The sequence below is a fragment of the Marmota monax genome, unplaced genomic scaffold (genome assembly GCF_021218885.2).
Source record: "Marmota monax isolate L192 unplaced genomic scaffold, Marmota_monax_Labrador192_F-V1.1 WCK01_AAM20220418_F8-fsc00010, whole genome shotgun sequence".
NCBI classification, from domain to species: domain Eukaryota; kingdom Metazoa; phylum Chordata; class Mammalia; order Rodentia; family Sciuridae; genus Marmota; species Marmota monax.
This window is the reverse complement of record NW_026692321.1, coordinates 18,265,088-18,284,186: the sequence shown is the minus strand read 5'-3', so window position 1 is coordinate 18,284,186 and position 19,099 is coordinate 18,265,088. Positions and strand designations below refer to the sequence as shown.

The 19,099-nt window shown below is 45.7% G+C and overlaps 1 protein-coding gene across 1 annotated transcript in view; it reads left to right on the top strand.

Moving 5' to 3' along the window:
- The first annotated feature begins 5,173 nt into the window (after nucleotides 1-5,173).
- Kif3c (kinesin family member 3C) overlaps nucleotides 5,174-19,099 on the top strand; it is a 41,179-nt gene continuing 27,253 nt past the window's right edge. Inside the window, exon 1 of the mRNA XM_046441412.2 lies at nucleotides 5,174-7,380. Coding sequence (XP_046297368.1) covers nucleotides 5,836-7,380 — 1,545 coding nt within the window. The 5' untranslated portion in view covers nucleotides 5,174-5,835. The remainder of the gene's footprint in view (nucleotides 7,381-19,099) is intronic.

The window sequence follows — 19,099 nt, the reverse complement described above, 5'->3', positions numbered from 1 at the left end:
ACATATATACATACATACATACACACATAATTTTAAAATATAGTCTTGGACACATTGGAAAGTCTATTATTAGATAACCTTTTAGCAATTGACAGTGTAGAAATAGAGCTCATCCAGTAATTTTGTCACATGGTCATATCTCCCTCTGGTGGCATCACTTAGTTTTGCAGGGTAAATCCAAATCCTAAATTATTAATTGCATTTGAACATCAATTTGTGGGCCCCAGGATTATTAAAGAGTGACTTCTGTCTTCCTGGGCTGGGGATGTGGCTCAAGCGGTAGTGCGCCCGCCTGGCATGTGTGCAGCCCGGGTTCAATCCCCAGCACCACATACCAACAAAGATGTTGTATCCGCCGATAACTAGAAAATAGATATTGAAATTCTCTCTCTCTCTCTCAAAAAAAAAAAAAAAAAATTAAAAAAAATTCTGTCTTCCTGGTAGAATTGTATAGTCATACTCTGGCTGTCACGGGGACCAAGAGATGCTGGTATGGGAATCCCATTGGAGGAAAAAGAAATTTGTTATCAAAGAAAATGAAGCAAAGGTTCTTCCTCCTCCCACTGAGTCAAGGATGGGCCTGTGCCCCAGGAAGCTACCAGTCAAACCAGGACTAAGAAGCAACTGAACTGGAACTTGCCCCCTCAGTGAGTTTACCCCATAGAAAGACTACCAGGTTGGAGTCCTAATAGCTGGGTTTTCTTCCCTAGTCACTTCATCAATCTGAAGAGATATTCATATTTTCCCTTTTTTGGAGATTAATATGAGGGCCAAGTAGATAATAAAAACAATGATACTTTATGAACTACAGATCATTCTGTGCACTTAAGGGCCTATTATTGTCACTGTTTGGTCTCATTTCATCATTTTCTTGCTCCAGATTTCTTTGACCATCCATTCGCTTGTTTAATACCCAATATTGATTACCTAAAGTATATACAATCATGAACAGTGTGTAGCTACATGTTGGGTATGGGGAAAGAAGACACAAATACCAAATTCACAGCCCCTGTCTGCAGAGGGCATACATTATGGTGATGGAGACAGAATCAGTTAACCACAGTATAGGTCTAACTATAGTGACTATAATACTAGTTAGAAGACCTGGGTTTGGTCTCTAGCACTGGAAAAAAAGGCAAAGCTATAGAATCATAAGGTGAGGAAAGATTAATTCTGATGGTAGAGTCAGGAGTGTCAAAGGAATCTCTCAGAAGAGTGATGGTCATACAAGGCTTTAATTTATTTTAAAAATACTCATTGAGGACTGGGGTTGTGGCTCAGTTGTTGAGCACTTGCCTTAAATGTATGAGGCACTGTGTTCAATTCTCAGCACCACATAAAAAATAAATAATTAAAATAAAGATATTGTGTCCATCTACAACTTTTTTTTTTTTTAAATACTCATTGAGCCAGGTGTGGTGGTGCACATCTGTAATCCCAGAAACTTGGGAGGCTGAGGCAGGAGGATTGCAAGTTCAAAGCTATTCTCAGCAATTTAGCCAGGCTCTGAAGAAATTAGCGAGATCCTGTATCTAAATAAAATGTAAAAAAAAGGGGGTGGGGATGTGGCTCAGTGGTTAAGTGCTCGGGTTCAATCCCTGGTACCAAAAAACAAAACAGACATGCTACATCTTTATTGTTTTCATTGAGCAACAGGGAGGTGGACAAGTAATTAATGATAATTATGCTTAGTTCTTCGAAGGAAAGAACAGGGAAGGATGAGAACAAGAATTCCTTTAGAAAGTGACATTCAGGTGGAGACCTGAAGCACGAAGAGGAGGAATTTGAATACAGATGGTGAAGATAAGTATCCCAGTAGCAGAAACAGAGCATATGAAAGCCTTGTGGCAGTAAGTAGGTGGCGCTGCGGGCTGCATTAATGATTTGGACCTTACCTTAAGAGCTATGAGGACAGGCATGGTGGCTCATGCCTGTAATCCCAGTGACTCAGGAGGCTGAAGCAAGAGGATGGAAAGTTCAAGACCAGTCTCAGCAACTGAGTGAGGCCATAAGCAATTAGCTATACCCTGCCTCAAAATAAAGGGCTAGGAGGGCTGGGGCTATATGGTTGAGTGCTTGCCTCATATGTGTGAGGCACTGGATTCGATCCTCAGCACCATATAAAAATAAATAAATAAAGATATTGTGTCCATCTATAAATAAAAAAATATAAATAAATAAATAAATAAATAGTGCTAGGGATGTGGCACCCCTGAGTTCAATTCCCAATACCAAAAAAAAAAAAAAAGCAATGAAAAGCTTTGGAAGGTTTTCCACCTAGAGTGACATGATCAGACATATGTCTATAAAAGATTAATTTGTAGAGAATAGATGAGTAGGGATCAAGGGAGACCAGATTGGAAGATAATGTGGGAGACCAGACCAGAGAAGATGATGGGTTGGCCATGATAATGGCTATGGAAGTTGGAGAAGAAGTCGATGGATTTGAGAAATACTTAGGAAGTTGAGTTGACAGTATTTGGGGTTTGAATGGATACATTAGGGGTGAGGGATGTGCTGTTTATAGGGCTAACGACCATATTTAGAGGAGCTAGTTTAGAGGGAAAAATGATGAATTCAATGTCAACAATAGAATTTCAAGCTCTTGGAGAACCAATCAAGTGGCTTTATCCATTAGAGAAATGGGTAGATAGGTCTGGAACTCAGAAGGGAAGTCTGGACTGGTTTCAATCTTCCATATAGAAGGATATGGCTGGTGCCTTGCCAGGTGGTAACATCAGGTGGTGAGAACAGGGTGAGGATCCATTTTACTAAAAAAAAAAAAAACACAACAAACAAACAAACAAACAAACCCAACCATGGAATGTTTAGGGGACCTCAAGCAAGTCAGAGTGGCTAGAGACTCAAGAATATAAGAGGGAGGAAGAATGGTTGAAACCAGTACTGAAAGGGAAACTCATAACATGAATAGCTTTGAATGCAAAGGACAAACGGAAAGAAAACTATGATTTCTTGAGTTCTTTTTATAGCCTTCAAGTTTTTACATATGTTATCTGACTTAATTTTATGTAAGCCCTGTGAGTAAGGTAAGCATTCTTATCTTTACTTATCCCACTGAGAAAATAATTGTTCAGAGAAGTTAAATAATTTCCTGGGGGGTCACACATCTTGTAAGCAAAGGCGTTTCAATCTTCCATACAGAAGGATCTGGGTTGGTGCCTTGCCAGGTGGTAACATCAGGTGGTGAGAACAGGGTAAAGATCCATTTTATCCAGCACTTTAGTGGCAGATGTGTTAGCCAAAATAGAGAAAGGGTGTTCAAAAACCAAAGCCAAGGGGCTGGGGATGTGGCTCAAGGGGTAGCGCGCTCGCCTGGCATGCGTGTAGCCCGGGTTCGATCCTCAGCACTACATACAAACAAAGATGTTGTGCCGTCCGAAAACTAAAAAATAAATATTAAAAAAAAATTAAAAAAAAAAACCAAAGCCAAGTTAAACAAGAATATAGTTTAAGAAACAAATGGTGCATCCAAAAGTCTGTTGCTTGAGCCAAGAGATGTTAGTTTATAAGGTCAAAATCTCACCCAGTAATTGACCCCAAAGCCAAGATCATCACAAGCAGTGGAGCTTAATCATGAGAAGGGAGAGGAAGGCCCAGAAACTTCAGAAGTGTGCAAACCAAGCCTCTATCCTAGTTGACATTCAAGTCCTAGAGACTTTGAAATGGGGAAGAAGTCAGGAGATAAGTTCTTCAGATTTGAAGAACTCAACAATTTGGCATCTACAGAATAGCATTATTGCAAATGGAAGAAGGACTTTGAAGTTTCAGGTAATAGCCTATCCTTCATCTGAATCTCATATGGAGAAAAATAAGGACAGCTCAGTCCATGATTCACCTCCCCTTGCAGAGTGGAACATTGATCCGTGGACTTGTGGAACTACACTAATTACACTTCCTTTGTATTCTAGAGGCATAAAATATGAAGACCTCAAAGAGGAACACCAAGCACCCACTTGGTCTATCTAGGAGACTCAAGGAAGAAGATACTGTCAGACAATTGAAGCCAGACCATGTACCCATATTAAGGGTTTCTCATTGGTAAGATACCTCATGATCCATTGTTTCATTTGAGTATTCCATCCACTCTGGGATACAGATATTATTTCTCTCCATCTCCAATTCTTTTGAGCAGATGAGGAAACTTTGAGCAAAGTAAGTAATTGCTCAAAGGCACACTGTTGGATGGAGATCAGATTGGAACTGGAATCAGGTTTTGCTTTATGCAAATTCTCTCTTTCAGGGGAGGGGGGAACTGGTTAGGGAAGGCTTCATGAAGGAGGAAGTACTCCTTCTGCCCAAGTGGCACGGAACCACGTGCAGAAGAGTGATTGGATCTCTGGGTAAAGGTACAAGGGTGCAACAAAGAGCCAGTTAAGGAAACAAAACATGGTTCCTAGAATCTGTGCTCCTTGAGGATGAGAATAACGCAGCTCCTCCAATGGGCCGGTGCTCAGCAAGTGCTAGATAAAATGTTTGGAGGCAGATACTCCAGAGGAGAGTATTGGAGATGAGGCTGGGAGGTCAGAAGAGGGATAGGCTCTTGTAGCATGTGGAAAGAGTTGGAGGAGTTGCAGAAGGAGCTAGGGTGCCTTCGTGGACCTGAGGTGAGGAATCATCGGTTCCAGCAGAGATAAAAGGAAGGCCAGAAGTAAACCAGGTTAGAGAGCGGAAAGGATAACTTCCAGAAACATTTAGGAGTTAGGCTCCTTGAGGCCTGGCGACACCCAGAAGGGAAACTGGTGGCATGTACCCATCTGCGGACAGAAAGGCAGGAGCAGCGGGAGACGCAGGGAGGTACCTGCGGAGGGAACAAGCGTGGATGGTGCAACCTCAGCAGTCACTCGAGGTTTTCACGCGGCAAAGGGAGGGGCTCCGGGACTGGAGGACTGGAGAAGACATTAGCAACCTGCCAGAACCCGGTTAACAAAGGCAGGACTACATCTCCCAGCATGCTCGAGCTCGGTGGGGTGACGGCGGGCGGTGGCTGCGCTGCATCCGACTGGTGGGCTCAGGACCTGGATCGGCACCCGAGCTTGTCATCCGGGAGGGGTCGGCGGGGTGCAGGCGGCAATGCACCCGGGTCCCCCGCCTACGGGCCGCGCCCAGCTTGCGGCCCCCGCCCCACGGCCCCGCCCCTTGCCCCACCCCAGCCGGGAGACTTAGCTGGGGCCGCAGCGCGGCGGCGGCAACATCACTCTCGCCGCCGCTGCTCCGCCCCATCCCCTTCTGTTTTTCTCTCATTCTCTGGTGGCGGCGGTGGGGAAGGCGGAGGCAGAGGCAGCAGCAGCCGCGCTGGCTGCAATGAATGATCCCCCAGCTGGGGGGCAGGACTCCAGGTGAGCCTCTGCCCTCGGGAGGGCCGGGACCCCCGGCCGCCCCGCACGGCAGCCCCCGCCATGGATCCCTAGAGGGAGGAGGAGGAGGAGGCGAAGACAGCCCTGCCACCCACCCCCATCCCATTTTCCTCTTCCTTTATCTCATTGTTGCCGGAGCTGTTTACAGCAGCGCTCCCTCTGCCCCAGCATGGGGCGGGCTCCCGGCACTGCCCTTCGGCAGGCGCTGCTCCCGCGGCTGCCCGGAGATTCTGCCTAATTCTACCTCCCCGGCCGGTACACCGAGGATCTGAAAGCAGTGGAGGCCCGGACTGCAGCAGCGGCGGGGCCACTTCCCAGCATCCCCACCCTAGGAGGCTGCATGCGGATTGAAGAGCGGCGCCTGGGGGCTGGGCCGGCCCCGCCGATCCCGACCTAAGGAACAGGACAGCAGGACCGCCAAGGCTGCCGAGGGGAGCAGAGGAAAGGACAGAGCAGCAAGATGGCCAGTAAGACCAAGACCAGTGAGGCCCTGAAGGTGGTGGCCCGGTGCCGCCCCCTCAGCAGGAAGGAGGAGGCAGCTGGTCACGAGCAGATCCTGACCATGGACGTGAAACTGGGCCAGGTGACCCTGCGGAACCCCCGTGCAGCCCCTGGAGAGCTGCCCAAGACCTTCACTTTTGACGCCGTGTACGATGCCAGCTCCAAGCAGGCAGACCTGTATGATGAAACCGTGAGGCCCCTGATAGACTCAGTGCTTCAGGGTTTCAATGGCACAGTGTTTGCCTATGGCCAGACGGGCACTGGCAAGACCTACACGATGCAGGGAACCTGGGTGGAGCCTGAGCTGCGCGGGGTCATCCCCAACGCCTTTGAACACATCTTCACCCACATCTCCCGCTCCCAGAACCAGCAGTACCTAGTCCGAGCCTCTTACTTGGAGATCTACCAGGAGGAGATTCGAGACCTTCTCTCCAAGGAGCCAGGCAAGAGGCTAGAGCTGAAGGAAAATCCTGAGACAGGGGTCTACATCAAGGACCTTTCTTCCTTTGTCACCAAGAATGTCAAAGAGATCGAACATGTGATGAACCTGGGGAACCAGACTCGTGCGGTGGGCAGCACCCACATGAATGAGGTCAGCTCCCGCTCCCACGCAATCTTCGTGATCACTGTGGAGTGCAGTGAGCGTGGCTCTGATGGCCAGGACCACATCCGTGTGGGGAAGCTCAATCTGGTGGACCTGGCTGGCAGTGAGAGGCAGAACAAGGCAGGCCCTAACACCGCTGGAGGGACAGCCACACAGTCTACGGGTGGTGGTGGCGGTGGCAATGGAGGTGGTGGTGGCAGCGGTGGAGAGAGACCTAAGGAAGCCTCCAAAATCAACCTCTCTCTGTCTGCCCTGGGTAATGTGATTGCTGCTCTGGCCGGTAACAGGAGCACCCATATCCCCTACCGGGACTCTAAGCTGACCCGGCTGCTCCAGGACTCTCTGGGCGGGAATGCCAAGACCATCATGGTGGCCACACTGGGGCCAGCTTCTCACAGCTATGATGAGAGCCTCTCCACCCTTCGCTTTGCCAATCGAGCCAAGAACATCAAGAACAAGCCTCGGGTGAATGAGGATCCCAAGGACACGCTGCTGCGGGAATTCCAGGAGGAGATTGCCCGCCTGAAGGCCCAGCTGGAGAAGAGGGGGATGCTGGGGAAGAGGCCCCGGAGGAAGAGTAGCCGCAGGAAGAAGGCTGTATCGGCCCCAGCTGGGTACCCTGAAGGGCCAGTGATTGAGGCCTGGGTGGCTGAAGAGGAGGATGACAACAACAACAACCACCGCCCGCCCCAGCCCATCCTGGAGTCAGCCTTGGAGAAGAACATGGAGAATTACCTTCAGGAACAGAAGGAACGGCTGGAGGAAGAGAAGGCGGCCATTCAGGATGACCGCAGCCTGGTGAGTGAGGAGAAGCAGAAGCTGCTGGAGGAGAAGGAGAAGATGCTGGAGGACCTGCGGCGGGAGCAGCAGGCCACAGAGCTGCTTGCAGCCAAGTACAAGGTAAGGGCCCCAGAGGAGCCCCAGCATGAGAGAAGTCCCTGCAAGGGTCTTGGCTGCCCAGCTCTTCTCTGAGGGTCTGTGAGCTGGCCCAAAGTGGGGTATCCTTCCTCAGCACCATGCCCCACCCACTGCCCCGGAGCAGCCAGGCAAATCGCTGCAATTGACAGTTGGGCACATGCATGCACACGAAGCAAAGTGGCTGGGGTTGTCAAGACAGTGAACTTGGGGCAGTTTGACCTGTGAGTGTTAGTCTCTTCTGGTGGCTCCAGGATCAGTCAGGTCTGTGGATGGCCATACAGGGCCCCACCCCATGGGAGTGTGGTTTTTTGCTCCTGCACAGCCTCTCCCACACCATGCTTTTCCCCTCTGCAGCATCTTCAGACCTCTCACATCATATTATCTCTACCATTCAGATAGTAATTCACAGTTTACAAAATGCCTCACACATGATCTTACTTGATCCTTAATACTAGCCAGCCCTCCTCCCTTTTTTTTAATGGTGCTGAGGACCAAACCTAGGGCCTTGCACATGCTAGACAAATGCTCTACTATTGAGTTACACCCCTAACCTTTAAATCCCCATTTTCTAGATGAGGAACTCAGGCTCAGAGAAGTGAAAGGACCAAGATTTTATCCTACAAAGTGGCAAAACTGAGCTGGAACCCATGGACCTTATGCTTTTTATTTCTTCAATGTCAAGGCAGGAACCTGAGTGGATTCTGTTCCCTATGAAAATTGTCCATTAGGCCATGCAGTGCTAGGTCCATTTAGTGCCAGGCCCCTTGTTTGGTGTCATTAAGAAGAAGATTCAGGGAATCAAGCAGGATGTATGGTGGGCTGTATACCAGAGCCTTAGAGTCTAGGCCTAGCTCTTCTCCAGCCCATTGAATAACCTTGTGTACATTGTTTTCCCCTTTCTTCATGCCTCAGTTTCTCTTTTTTTTTTGTAAAATATAACATTAGCCTGGTGATCTCTGAGGTTCTACCAATCTGACAATTCTGTGACCTGTATTAATCTAAGGAAAAAAACCAAATAGCCTGCACACCCAGGCTTCATCTTAGTAGTCTCCAATTTCCCATTGCCCTGAGAGATATCAGGACCTCAGTGTCCTTCCTGAGCTGTTCCCTTCCCATGGGAGCCTCCAGCTCCTAAGTGAGGCTGAGCTATGAGGCCCCTGCCTAGCCAGTCACAAACCTGTTAAATTTCAATGCTGCAGATGCCGCAACTCAGTGTTCTAGGCATCTCTAGCTCCTTGAAGCTTTCAGTACTGGGGGTTGGAGGAAGGACACAGGGAACATTGAGCTTGCTGAGAAGAGCAAAACATTGCCATTTCTTCTTCCTTCTTAGGAGTGTGGGCTGGGAGCAGGAAAGGCCAGCCCACAGCCACTGGAAGAATGATAGCCAAGCTATAGGCATTGTCTGTGTGCTGGAAATGTGCTGCTGCTCGAGGGGCTCTGGCCTTATGTGTTTAATATTTAATTCACCTCTGAGAGCTCAGCCAGGGTTATGCTGAGCTGCTTCCTCAGAAGAAGGATCAGAGCCTTTGCACCCTTTGGGCTATCCTGGATAGGATATTAAGGATATTAAGTTGGGGCAGTTAGCCAAGTCCTCCCTAACAGGGAGGGAATCTAGGCAAGTTGGTGTTTTCAACTGGGAAATCTTACCTGGTCCTTTTTTTTTTTTTTTTTTTTTTAGTTGTTGATAGACCTTTTATTTCATTTATTTATTTTTATTTTATTTTTTATTTTTGGTGTTGGGGATAGAACCCAGGGCCTTGTGCATGCAAGGCAAGCACTCTACCAACTGAGCTATATACCCAGTCCTTATTTTATGTATTTATATGTGGTGCTGAGAATCGAACCCAGTGCCTCACACATGCCAGGCAAGTGCGCTAGTGCTGAGCCATAACAAATAACGTTTGTTATTTGTTACACTACAAAAGAAATCTCCCACCCCATCAAAATTGGGAGGCAATGGGAGAAACAAAGACTAAGAAGGGAGGAGAGTGCAGACACTCAAGTTGCCTGAGGAAGTAGGTAGAAGGGATAGAGCAAAGGTTCTTATTACATAGAACTGACTCCCTTCCCTCAATAAAATTCTTGGATCTAAGGCAACATGAGCTACAGATAAAAGAGAGATCAGGGTGTAGCTGGGCAGGATGGCATATACCTGTAGTCCCAACTATTTGAAAGGCTGAGGCAGGAGGATTGCTTGAGCCTGGTAATTAATGGTCAGCCTTGTCTTAGGAAACAGAGGGGATGAAGGGGAAGGGGGAGTGGGAGAAAGAGAGAGACAGAGAGAAAGAGGGAAAAAAAAAAAGAAACAGAAAGAGAGAGCATGCTATCAGGGTGGCCAGTGCTGGAATTCTTTCACTAGAGATATAGCTCATGTAACACCACAGTTTTATAGCTGGTGGGGGCCTTGAGAAACTTGAGGCCTGGAACTTGCCCAGGGCCACACAGGTGAACTGAGCAGAGCCCAGAATTTTCATACTTGGTCCAGAACTTTCCATTGTTCCAAGGTCATCAGGTTACCTGTGCTCCTTGACAATCAGTAATTTGTTTTTACATAACACTTTGCCATCTTAATCTCATTTAATCCTCCTAACAAGCACAAGAGATGGGTGTTGCTGTTTCCACTTGACAGTTATGAAAAGCAAGGCTGTGGAAATGGAGCCTGGTCAGTGACCTTGGCTGTTGGTGGCAAAGCCAGTAGTGGAACCCAGGTTTTCTGATGCCCCCAAATCTGCACTTGCTCCAGTCAGATTCCTCCTTGTTTGTTCATGGTGTGACTCAGGGCAAAGGACTCTGCCTCTCTAGGCCTTGAATTTTCATTTGCCTAATGAGGAGGAGAAGGCTGACATAGCTCCCTGGGGAGTGGGTGAAATGGTCATTATGTGCTGGCTTTCAGATCTAAGCAAGGGGAAATTCCAGGAGGAGAATGATTCCACATCCTGTGACTTCTTGTCACATCCAGTCCAGGAAAATCAGTAGGGAGCAAGCCCAGAATGGGCCCAGCCTCCCTGGTGGCAGCCCCTAAGGCACCAGCTGGTCCAGCATGGTATGTTTCTGGGATGGTGGAAACACTTTGAGGGTTCCTAAGGGAGTGCAGTGGAGATGGTTGTGCTGAAGATTAAATGAGATCAAGCACCAAATAAATGGAGGGCATTAGCAGCCACAGGGTGGCTTCTGGCTGCCAAGCAGGGGTCCAGTGATCTCAAGCACTGACATCTTTGTTGTCTGCTTAACTCCTTCCTTACCCTGCCATCCCAGCTGCCTTGCCATAACCCTGCCAAGGCAGGGAGCAGAGCCAAGCAGAAGAGATCTCAGAGACCTCCGAAATCAGAGCAAGGGTCCCGCCTAGAAATTAGCCAAGCTTTTGCTTCCCATCTTCAACTCACTCCTGGCCCCACATTTTGAGTTATGGCATCATCTCCAGTTCTCATCACCCCCCAGTCCCTTCCTCCAGTTCATACCACTCTCTGGGGGCAGCTAAGCCACAGTTGAGGCGACCCAGTGCCCTCATTCACTCTCTGACTCATTTCATCGTCTGTCTCGCCTGCTTCCCTGCCTGCCACCTCCAAGGCTCCCAGTTCTCTTTGTTCTCCCCTTGCTGTGTACAAGCACCAGGGCTGTCTCCTTGGAATCTCCTTTCATCTCTCTTATTTGCTATATTTACTGTAAGCTGTTTTTGCATTTACCATATTTACTATGTTTATACTGTGGGCCTCAGAGGGATGTTAGTGTGGACAGAGGTGTGAGAGTTTGTGATTGCTATCAGTGTTCTGTTTCCCATTAATCAATAGTGATCCATACTTAGATTGTGGATCTCTAGAGAGTTGGGAGACTTAATAGCAGTCAAGGCTTATGAAATAGAAATAAGTAACATCACAGACCCACAATGCAGAGAAAACTCAAATGTTTTTGCACAATGCACATACTGACATGATGACTGATGAATTTGTGTAGATTGGTTGGGGAAAGTCCCACTTTACTCAATTTAGTTATGCATATTTATTTATTTATGTATGTATTTATAGTGCTTGAGATCAAGCCCAGGGCCTCTCACATGCTAGGCAAGTGCTGTACCACTGAGCTACATCCCCAGCCCAATATTTTTTTTTTAAATAACTGCTTTAATTTTGAAATTAAAATTTTTGAGGGGCTAGACGAGGTGATTTCTAAAACTTTGATTCTAGCTACTCAGAGGAAAAGAAGAGTGTTTTGGGGGAGACATAGACTGCAGAGGACACCAAACACAGGCTCAAATTGAAGAGAGGTTGAAACAACAGCATTAGGATGTGATCACAGTAAGTAGGTCTGCAGGGAGAAAGCTGGGGTCTTGGCCAGAGCCCAGCTCTGTCATGGCGAATGTAAAGAAGAAACCCTGCAGAAGGAGACTCCAAAGCCAGAGGGATGCTATCACCACAGGGAGCACAAACTACACTGAAATTTTACTATCCCTTTGTCGATTGCTTTTCTTTCTCCTACCTTTATGCATGGGGGTAACCATAGATGGGGGTATAAGAGAGGGAGTTTTAGGCCTGAGAAATAACAGTAATGGCAGTAATAATGAAGTTTACTAAACACTTCACTTCTGCCAATTGCTATATCATATACAAATCATCTTACTTAACCTATGCAAGCACCCTCCAAGAAAAATGTTGTATGGAGCAGAATTATTCAAACTCAGGTTTGTTTGACATAATTTTTTTTTTTTTTTGGTACCAGGGATTGAACTCAGCGGCACTCACCACTGAACCACATTTGCAGCCTTTTTTTTTTTTTTTTTGTATTTTATTTAGAGACAGGGTCTCACTGAGTTGCTTAGTGCCTTGCTATTACTGAGGCTGGCTTTGAACTCAGAATCCTCCTGCCTCAGCCTCCTGAGCCACTGGAATTACAGACACTGGATTATAGCCACTGCACCCAGCTTGACATAAAATTTGATGCCCTTTTCTGTTTAAAGAATTAGTATTTATCAGGTATTAGTATTTATATTGGTTGCAGGGAAGGTGTTAAAAATGATAGTAGCTATTGTAGATGTTTCAGATTTGAGGTGGCAGAAACAAGTGGGCTGCTGGGGATGGTTAGAAGCTAGCACAAGTCTAGGAATGGAGATTGGGGGGGCTCATCTTTAGAAGAAGACTCAGATGAGACCCCCAGCTCTCTGTTCTTGACCCTCCCAGACTGAGGTCTTCTGATTTGGCCTCTCTGGTGTTCTGATGCTACAGATTGCTGGGTTCAGGATCTGGGCATCAGAATCAGACAATTCTGGGTTTAGTGACTTACTAGTTCTGAGACCTCTGAGGTCCAGTTTCCTCATCTTTAAAACGGGGTAATAATAATAATAGCTATGTTATAGTGCTACTAATAGAATTAAATGAGATAATCCGTGTAAAGCTCTTTGAACAATTCCTGGCACATGAATGTAAGTAATTATCTCCAACAGCTGAATGGAGGTTTTCACTTGGCCAACTTCCTGACATATCAAGCATATCATGTTTTAGCAATGGCAAAGCCGAACAGTCTAACTGTAATGTTTCTTTTCAATCTTGCTGCCTATGCAAGTTATCCAATAGGAGACTTCACAACTGGCTGGTCTACCCCATCCTTTCACCCCAACATGTCCTCCCTGTCCTGCTGGTTACACTGTTTTTGTAACCTGGATTGTCCCTGGTAACCAGGGAGAGGGAATTATGGAATCACATTAAGCTCAATATAAAGAATTTTTTAAGAGTTAAAATTGGGTTGCTTCAATGGGCTGGGGTTGAGGCTCAGAGGTAGAGTGCTTGCCTGGCACGTGTAATGTACGAGGTTCAATCCCTAGCACCACATAAAAATAAATAAATAAAGTAAAGGTATTGTGTCCATTGGGTTGCTTTAAGAAGTAATGAGTAGCCTTGGTGAAGATTTCATGAGTGTATAATTATCCCCAAACTCCTGGAGCTGAATCCATTAAATATGTACAACTTGTACAACTTTTTACATGTCAATCATGCTTCAATCAAGTATGGGTCTCCATTCCTGTGAATGTTCAAGGAGAGACTGAATGTCAGTCTAAGGGATTAGATGTAGTGCTCTAAGGAACTGATGGATCAGAAAAACCATAGAACTACATGATCTTTAAAATGTCCTTCTTGTCTATAATCCCAGTGGCTCGGGAGGCTGAGGCAGGAGGATCACAAGTTCAAAGCCATCCTCAGCCACTTAGCAAAACCCTCAGCAATTTAGCCAGACCCTGTCTCAAAATTTTAAAAAAGTGGGGGATGAGGCTGGGGATGTGGCTCAGTAGTTGAGTGCCCCTGGTACCAAATAAGTAAATAAATAAATCCCCTTCTCTTAAGAGTTCTTAATTGTTTCAAATAGCATCTTTTTTAAAAAAAACAACACATATTTATTATTATTCAGTTGTTATGGATCAGGAGTCTACTCATGGCTTCTTGAGGACCTTTCTAAGATGACAATCAAGATGCTGGCCAGGGCTGAGTTCTCATCTGGAGACTTGAGTGAGGAAGACTGTATTTTCAAACTCTTTGGTTGTTGACAGCACTCATGCCCTTGCAGTTATATAATTCATGGCAGTCTGCTTCTTCAAAGGCTGTGACAGAGGCAGAGGCTCTGGCAAGAGAGGTGTCATACTCCATCTTGATCCTGTACGTGCAATCCTCTCTTGGTGAGAAGTTAAGTCACAGGTCTTGCTCAGGAACAAGGGGAGGGGTTACACAAGGTGTGATAGTGAGGAGGTGGGGTCACAGGACCTGCTTACATCTGTCCTCAAATAGCATCTTTTATAGCAAAATACAAAAGGTTCAGTTCATTTTTTTTTTCATTTTTTTTAAAAAATTAAAAGAGGGCTTAAAGTTTAAATTGCATGGATTCAACTAATAATAAAAGATAATTTTCAGTTCTCTATCATGATGAGTTAAAGAATCAAGGACAATGAGAAGAAGAGAGGAAGAAAGAAAATGGGGGAGACAAGAGAGAACTAGAGGGGGACAATGAAGAGGGGAGAGAGAAATAGGGTCACAGAGGCAAGGAGAAAGAAGAAAGTGGGTGGTGGGGTGGACAACAGGGTTTTTGGGGAATAGCAACTTCAACTGGGAGATGAAGTTCTGTAGACAGTTGAATCCTCGGTATCATTCCACTGTCCTGACCTTGGTGTTAATCTCCAAATAGGGGTGGTCACCTTCTTTAAGGACTGCCCAATAACCTAGGAGCATCTTCTTTCCCATCTTGTTTCATCTGCATGTCCCCAAGGGGGCACCAGCCCCATGTATATACTTGGAGATTTTTGGGCTGGGTGACCAAGGGACTTTGGACACCCCCACCTCCATCACAGGTGAGTCCTCCACCATCAAACCCTTGAGAGAAGACTGGAGATGACATGTGACACACATTCCAGGCTGAGTCTGGCATCTAGGTCAAAGCCCAAGGCCTCTTGGTATCAGAGGGAGCAGTACCCATGTTCCTATATTTCTTTCCATCCCTGATAGCTGTGGTCAGTTAACAGAATGGTCCTGTGCCAGGGGCATTTGTAACATAAAGACTTGATCAGTGGGAAGCATATAAGGTTAATGCATTTCTGAGTCCTGGGCTTCAGATTTTGGTGAGGCTCAGCACCTTTTTGTCAGTGTTGGGTTTCTCATTCTGTTTATCAGCTAGAGGATTGTGTTATCATATTGCCCTTAGTCATTCCCAGCCCCTGGTTGGGAGAGGATTGGATGAAGTGGCTGGCTGACATAATGTTCTCATTGTGCCCTGAGGACCAGGAAGAAAGGCCAGAACTTCAGATCAAGAAGGACACCTTTTTCCTATGGGCTTGCTAGCCCTGTACCTAGCCAGTCTGAGCAAGACATCTTTCCAGAAGCTGCTGAACCAGATGGCATGTCTAAGAGGAGAAGAAAATGGTCCCTCTTCCCACAGATCCAGCTCTGTGGCTGTGGAAACTGTACAAGGCAGACCTCTGTGCCTAGCTTCTAGGTTACCTGCACTTATTGTTTGGTATATCTTGAATTTTTACTCATTTTTTGTTCATCTTTTGATGCTGGAGCTCAGCCAGGGGACTTGCACATACTAAGCACATGCTCTACCACACAGCTGTACTCCTGGCCCCTAGAATTTTTAACATCTTGAAAACTCCTAGGCATTACCTTTTTTTTTTTTTTTTAAAGTACATTTATTTTTATTTTTATTTATTTATTTTTTTTAATTTATTTTTTAGTTTTCGGCAGACACAACATCTTTGTTTGTATGTGGTGCTGACCGCTTGAGCCACATCCCCAGCCCCGAATATTTTTATTTTATTTTTATGTGGTGCTGAGGATCGAACCCAGGGCCTCACACATGCTAGGCAAGTGCTCTACCACTGAGCCACACCCCCAGCCGCATTACCTCTTGATTAGACTCAGAGTTACTTTGTTTTCTTTTTTCTTTCTTTTTTTTTTTTAATGTAGATGGACATAGTACCTTTATTTTATTTATTTATTTTTATGTGGCGCTGAGTCTGGAACCAGTGCCTCACACATGCTAGGCAAATGCTCTACCACTGAGCCACAATCGCAGCCCCTCAGAGTTACTTTCTGTCTCTCTTTCCTCCCAGGTAACGACTACCAGCTGAGTGTAGTGGTGCATACCTGTAATCCCAGCAACTGGGAGGCAGGCAGGATCTGAAGCAGGCAGATCACAAATTTGAGGCCTGCCTGGGTAACTTAGCGATATGCTGACTCAAAATAAAAAGGGCTGGGGATGTAGCTCAGTGGTAGAGTGCCCCTGGGTTCAATTGCCAGTACTGTAAGAAAAAAAAAAAAATCCCTGTGACAAATAATGATATTAAGGCACATTAAGGAATGAAGAACCCAAGGTCATACCCCTAGGATGTGGTAGGGCCAGAATTATGAACCTCGTCTGCCTGACTCCAAAGCTCCTGATCTTCCACATTGCAACACCAGATCAGAAAGGAAGGATTTGTGCCAGATCCCTGGCTAATAGGCCCCAGTGGGAACTCTTATCTCCTGGGATACTTAACTCATCTCTGTCCTTCCGTATGATGCAAATACTCAGCCTCTGACCTCAACCCAGCACCACTCATTCATATAATCAACAAATCTTTTATGTACCATGGCCAAGAACATAGGTCAGTGGATATAGGTAACTTCATCTTTAAATTCTTTAAATTTCTGGAAGGAATCACAAAAGAAGTCACTGGTGTTGGGATCATATTTAGGGATTATAATATGGAAGGGGACTTTTATTTTTTAGTTCATACCTTTTTTAAATTTTATTTTTACAATAAGCATTTTTTTATTTAAACAAAAACTAATGTAATTTTTGTGTGTGTGTGTGTGTTTCTGGGGATTGAACCCAGGGCTTTATGCATGCAAGGCAAGCACTGTACTAACTGAACTATATCCCCAGTCCTAATGTAAAATTTTTAAAGAAAAAAAACTTTGTTGGGGTTCTGTGATTTAAAAAATAAACAAATAAAAGATTAATCCCCAGGACTGGGGCTATATAGCTCAGTGGCAGAGTGCTTGCCTCATATGTGTCAGGCACCACATTAAAAAAAAAAATTAAAATAAAGGCATATTGTCCATCTATAACTACAAAAATATTTTTTTTTAAAAAAAGCAGGAACAAGCCAACTGTGGTGCATGCCTATAATCCCAGCTGAGGTATAAGCAAGAGGCTGAGGCAGGAGGATCACAAATTCAAGGCCAGCCTCAGCAATTTAGCAAGACCTTATTTCAAAAAATACAAAGGGCGGGAATGTCGCTCATTAGTAAAGTGCCTCTGGATTTAATTCACAGTACCCCCCCCCCCGCCCCCGCCCAAAAAAAAAAAATGCTCAAGAGTGATATTGGCCAACTTATTTTGTTATATTGTATGCATGTATGGGATATGTAACAACAAATTATTACAACTGTAATATACCAATTTAAAAATGTGGAAAAAATGAAAAGGGAAAAAAATAGAAGAGGTGTTAATATCCATTTGGAAGACTGGCTTAACGTGAGTCAATAATTGAGAGAAATCTCGGGTTGATAATAGTATTAAGTTGTACCCAGTTATTGATAATCCTGCAACTTAGGGACAAGTCACTTCTGCTTCCAGGGGTTTTAAGAAATCATCAGTAGACAATTCCTTGCTTCATGCGCCATTTGCAGATTCCCCTTGGAAGCAGAAGATGAGGAGCCCAGGAACAGAGACATTCTGAATGAGTGGCAGCAAGGGATGGAGAGGAGTGACTGAGATTTGACTGAGATCCTGGAGGCTACATGACCCAGGGTGAACCACCTAACCTCTCTGGGCCCTGAACCTCATGTGTCAATACACTGAAGGTCTCATCTGGTTCTGACACTGTAGCATATTGCTAGCTGGGATTGTATCCTGGATGCTGAAGAGATACCTTCTAGAAAACACAAATACATGAGGAAGAGTGGAGAAACACACAGTGAGGTGAGCCTAGGTGTTCACAGTTACTTATGCAGTAGAAGGGCTTATTTTCCCTTCTGCATTCCTCCAAGGTGGTCTGTGCACTCTGACCTTGTCTCCCTGTGAAGCTGGGACTAGCTTACCTCACTTTCTGGCCAATATTTCTCCTGATCTCTTAATTGTTCTTTTTTCTGATGAGAGAATTCCTAGCACTTGAAACATCAGATATTTTTGTTATGTTTTGAGCCATCCAAGGAGGAAACTCAGAGCAATGTCCTGATTTACATCCCCAGGGTAGAGAATCACTGAAAATAGCACTATTCATCTGAAAATAGCCCTATTCGTCCCCTCCCCTTGGTCTCTCATTTCTTCTTCCTTTACTGCTGATTCCTGAAGACCTGCAGTCAGGGAACCAGAAAAGGAGAAAGAGGTCTGAGACTGACAGTAGACTGTGTAGCTGTATTTTCTAAGAGGTAAAAGCAGGATCTGTTGAGCTATCTGTTGTATTTTGCTCTTTGTGGTGAGTGGGGGACACCTACCAATGAGGCACTGAATCTGTGGGTAACCACTGACTTTTGGTTGTACCTGCCCATTTACCAAGCACCTTTGCCTCCATCATTTAACTCACCCTTCTTACCCAAAGCCTGCAAGGAATCAGAGGGTGGCAGAATATAGGAAGACTGGGGTGCTCTGATTCACATGCCCAGCATTCTTGGTGGCCCTTCCCATGAGCATTGCAGGTTTTGGCCTCTCTGGGACTCTAGTGATACTGACAACCTTCCTCCAGCACATGGGTAAGAGCTCTTACTGACTTATTACAGAGGCCCCCGTGAAAGCCACACATGGGCAGAATCATCTTCAGCAGAGCCCTGCCTGTTCTGTATGGAAGAGAAAGCATGGTGCTCTGAGCTTTCCCGACTTGGGAAAGGTACAAATACCAAACGCTTCTTCTCTCTAAGGCACATTTCTACCTGTAGAAAGCTGTGGAACAGCCAAAGAACACTGGACCTAGAGTTAGGGGCTGGTGTTCAAATATTATCCTGGTCAATGGGCCTGGTGGTGCACAACTGGAATCCCAGCCACTCAGGGAGAATAAAGCAAGAGGACTGCAAGTTCGAGGCCAACCTTGGCAACTTAATGAGCTTCTGTCTCAAAAATAAAATAAAGAGGACTGGGGATGTAGCTTTGTGGTAGAGCACCACTGGATTCAGCCCCTGTTCTGCACTCCCCCCAACACACACACACACACACACACACACACACACACACACACATTACCCTGGCT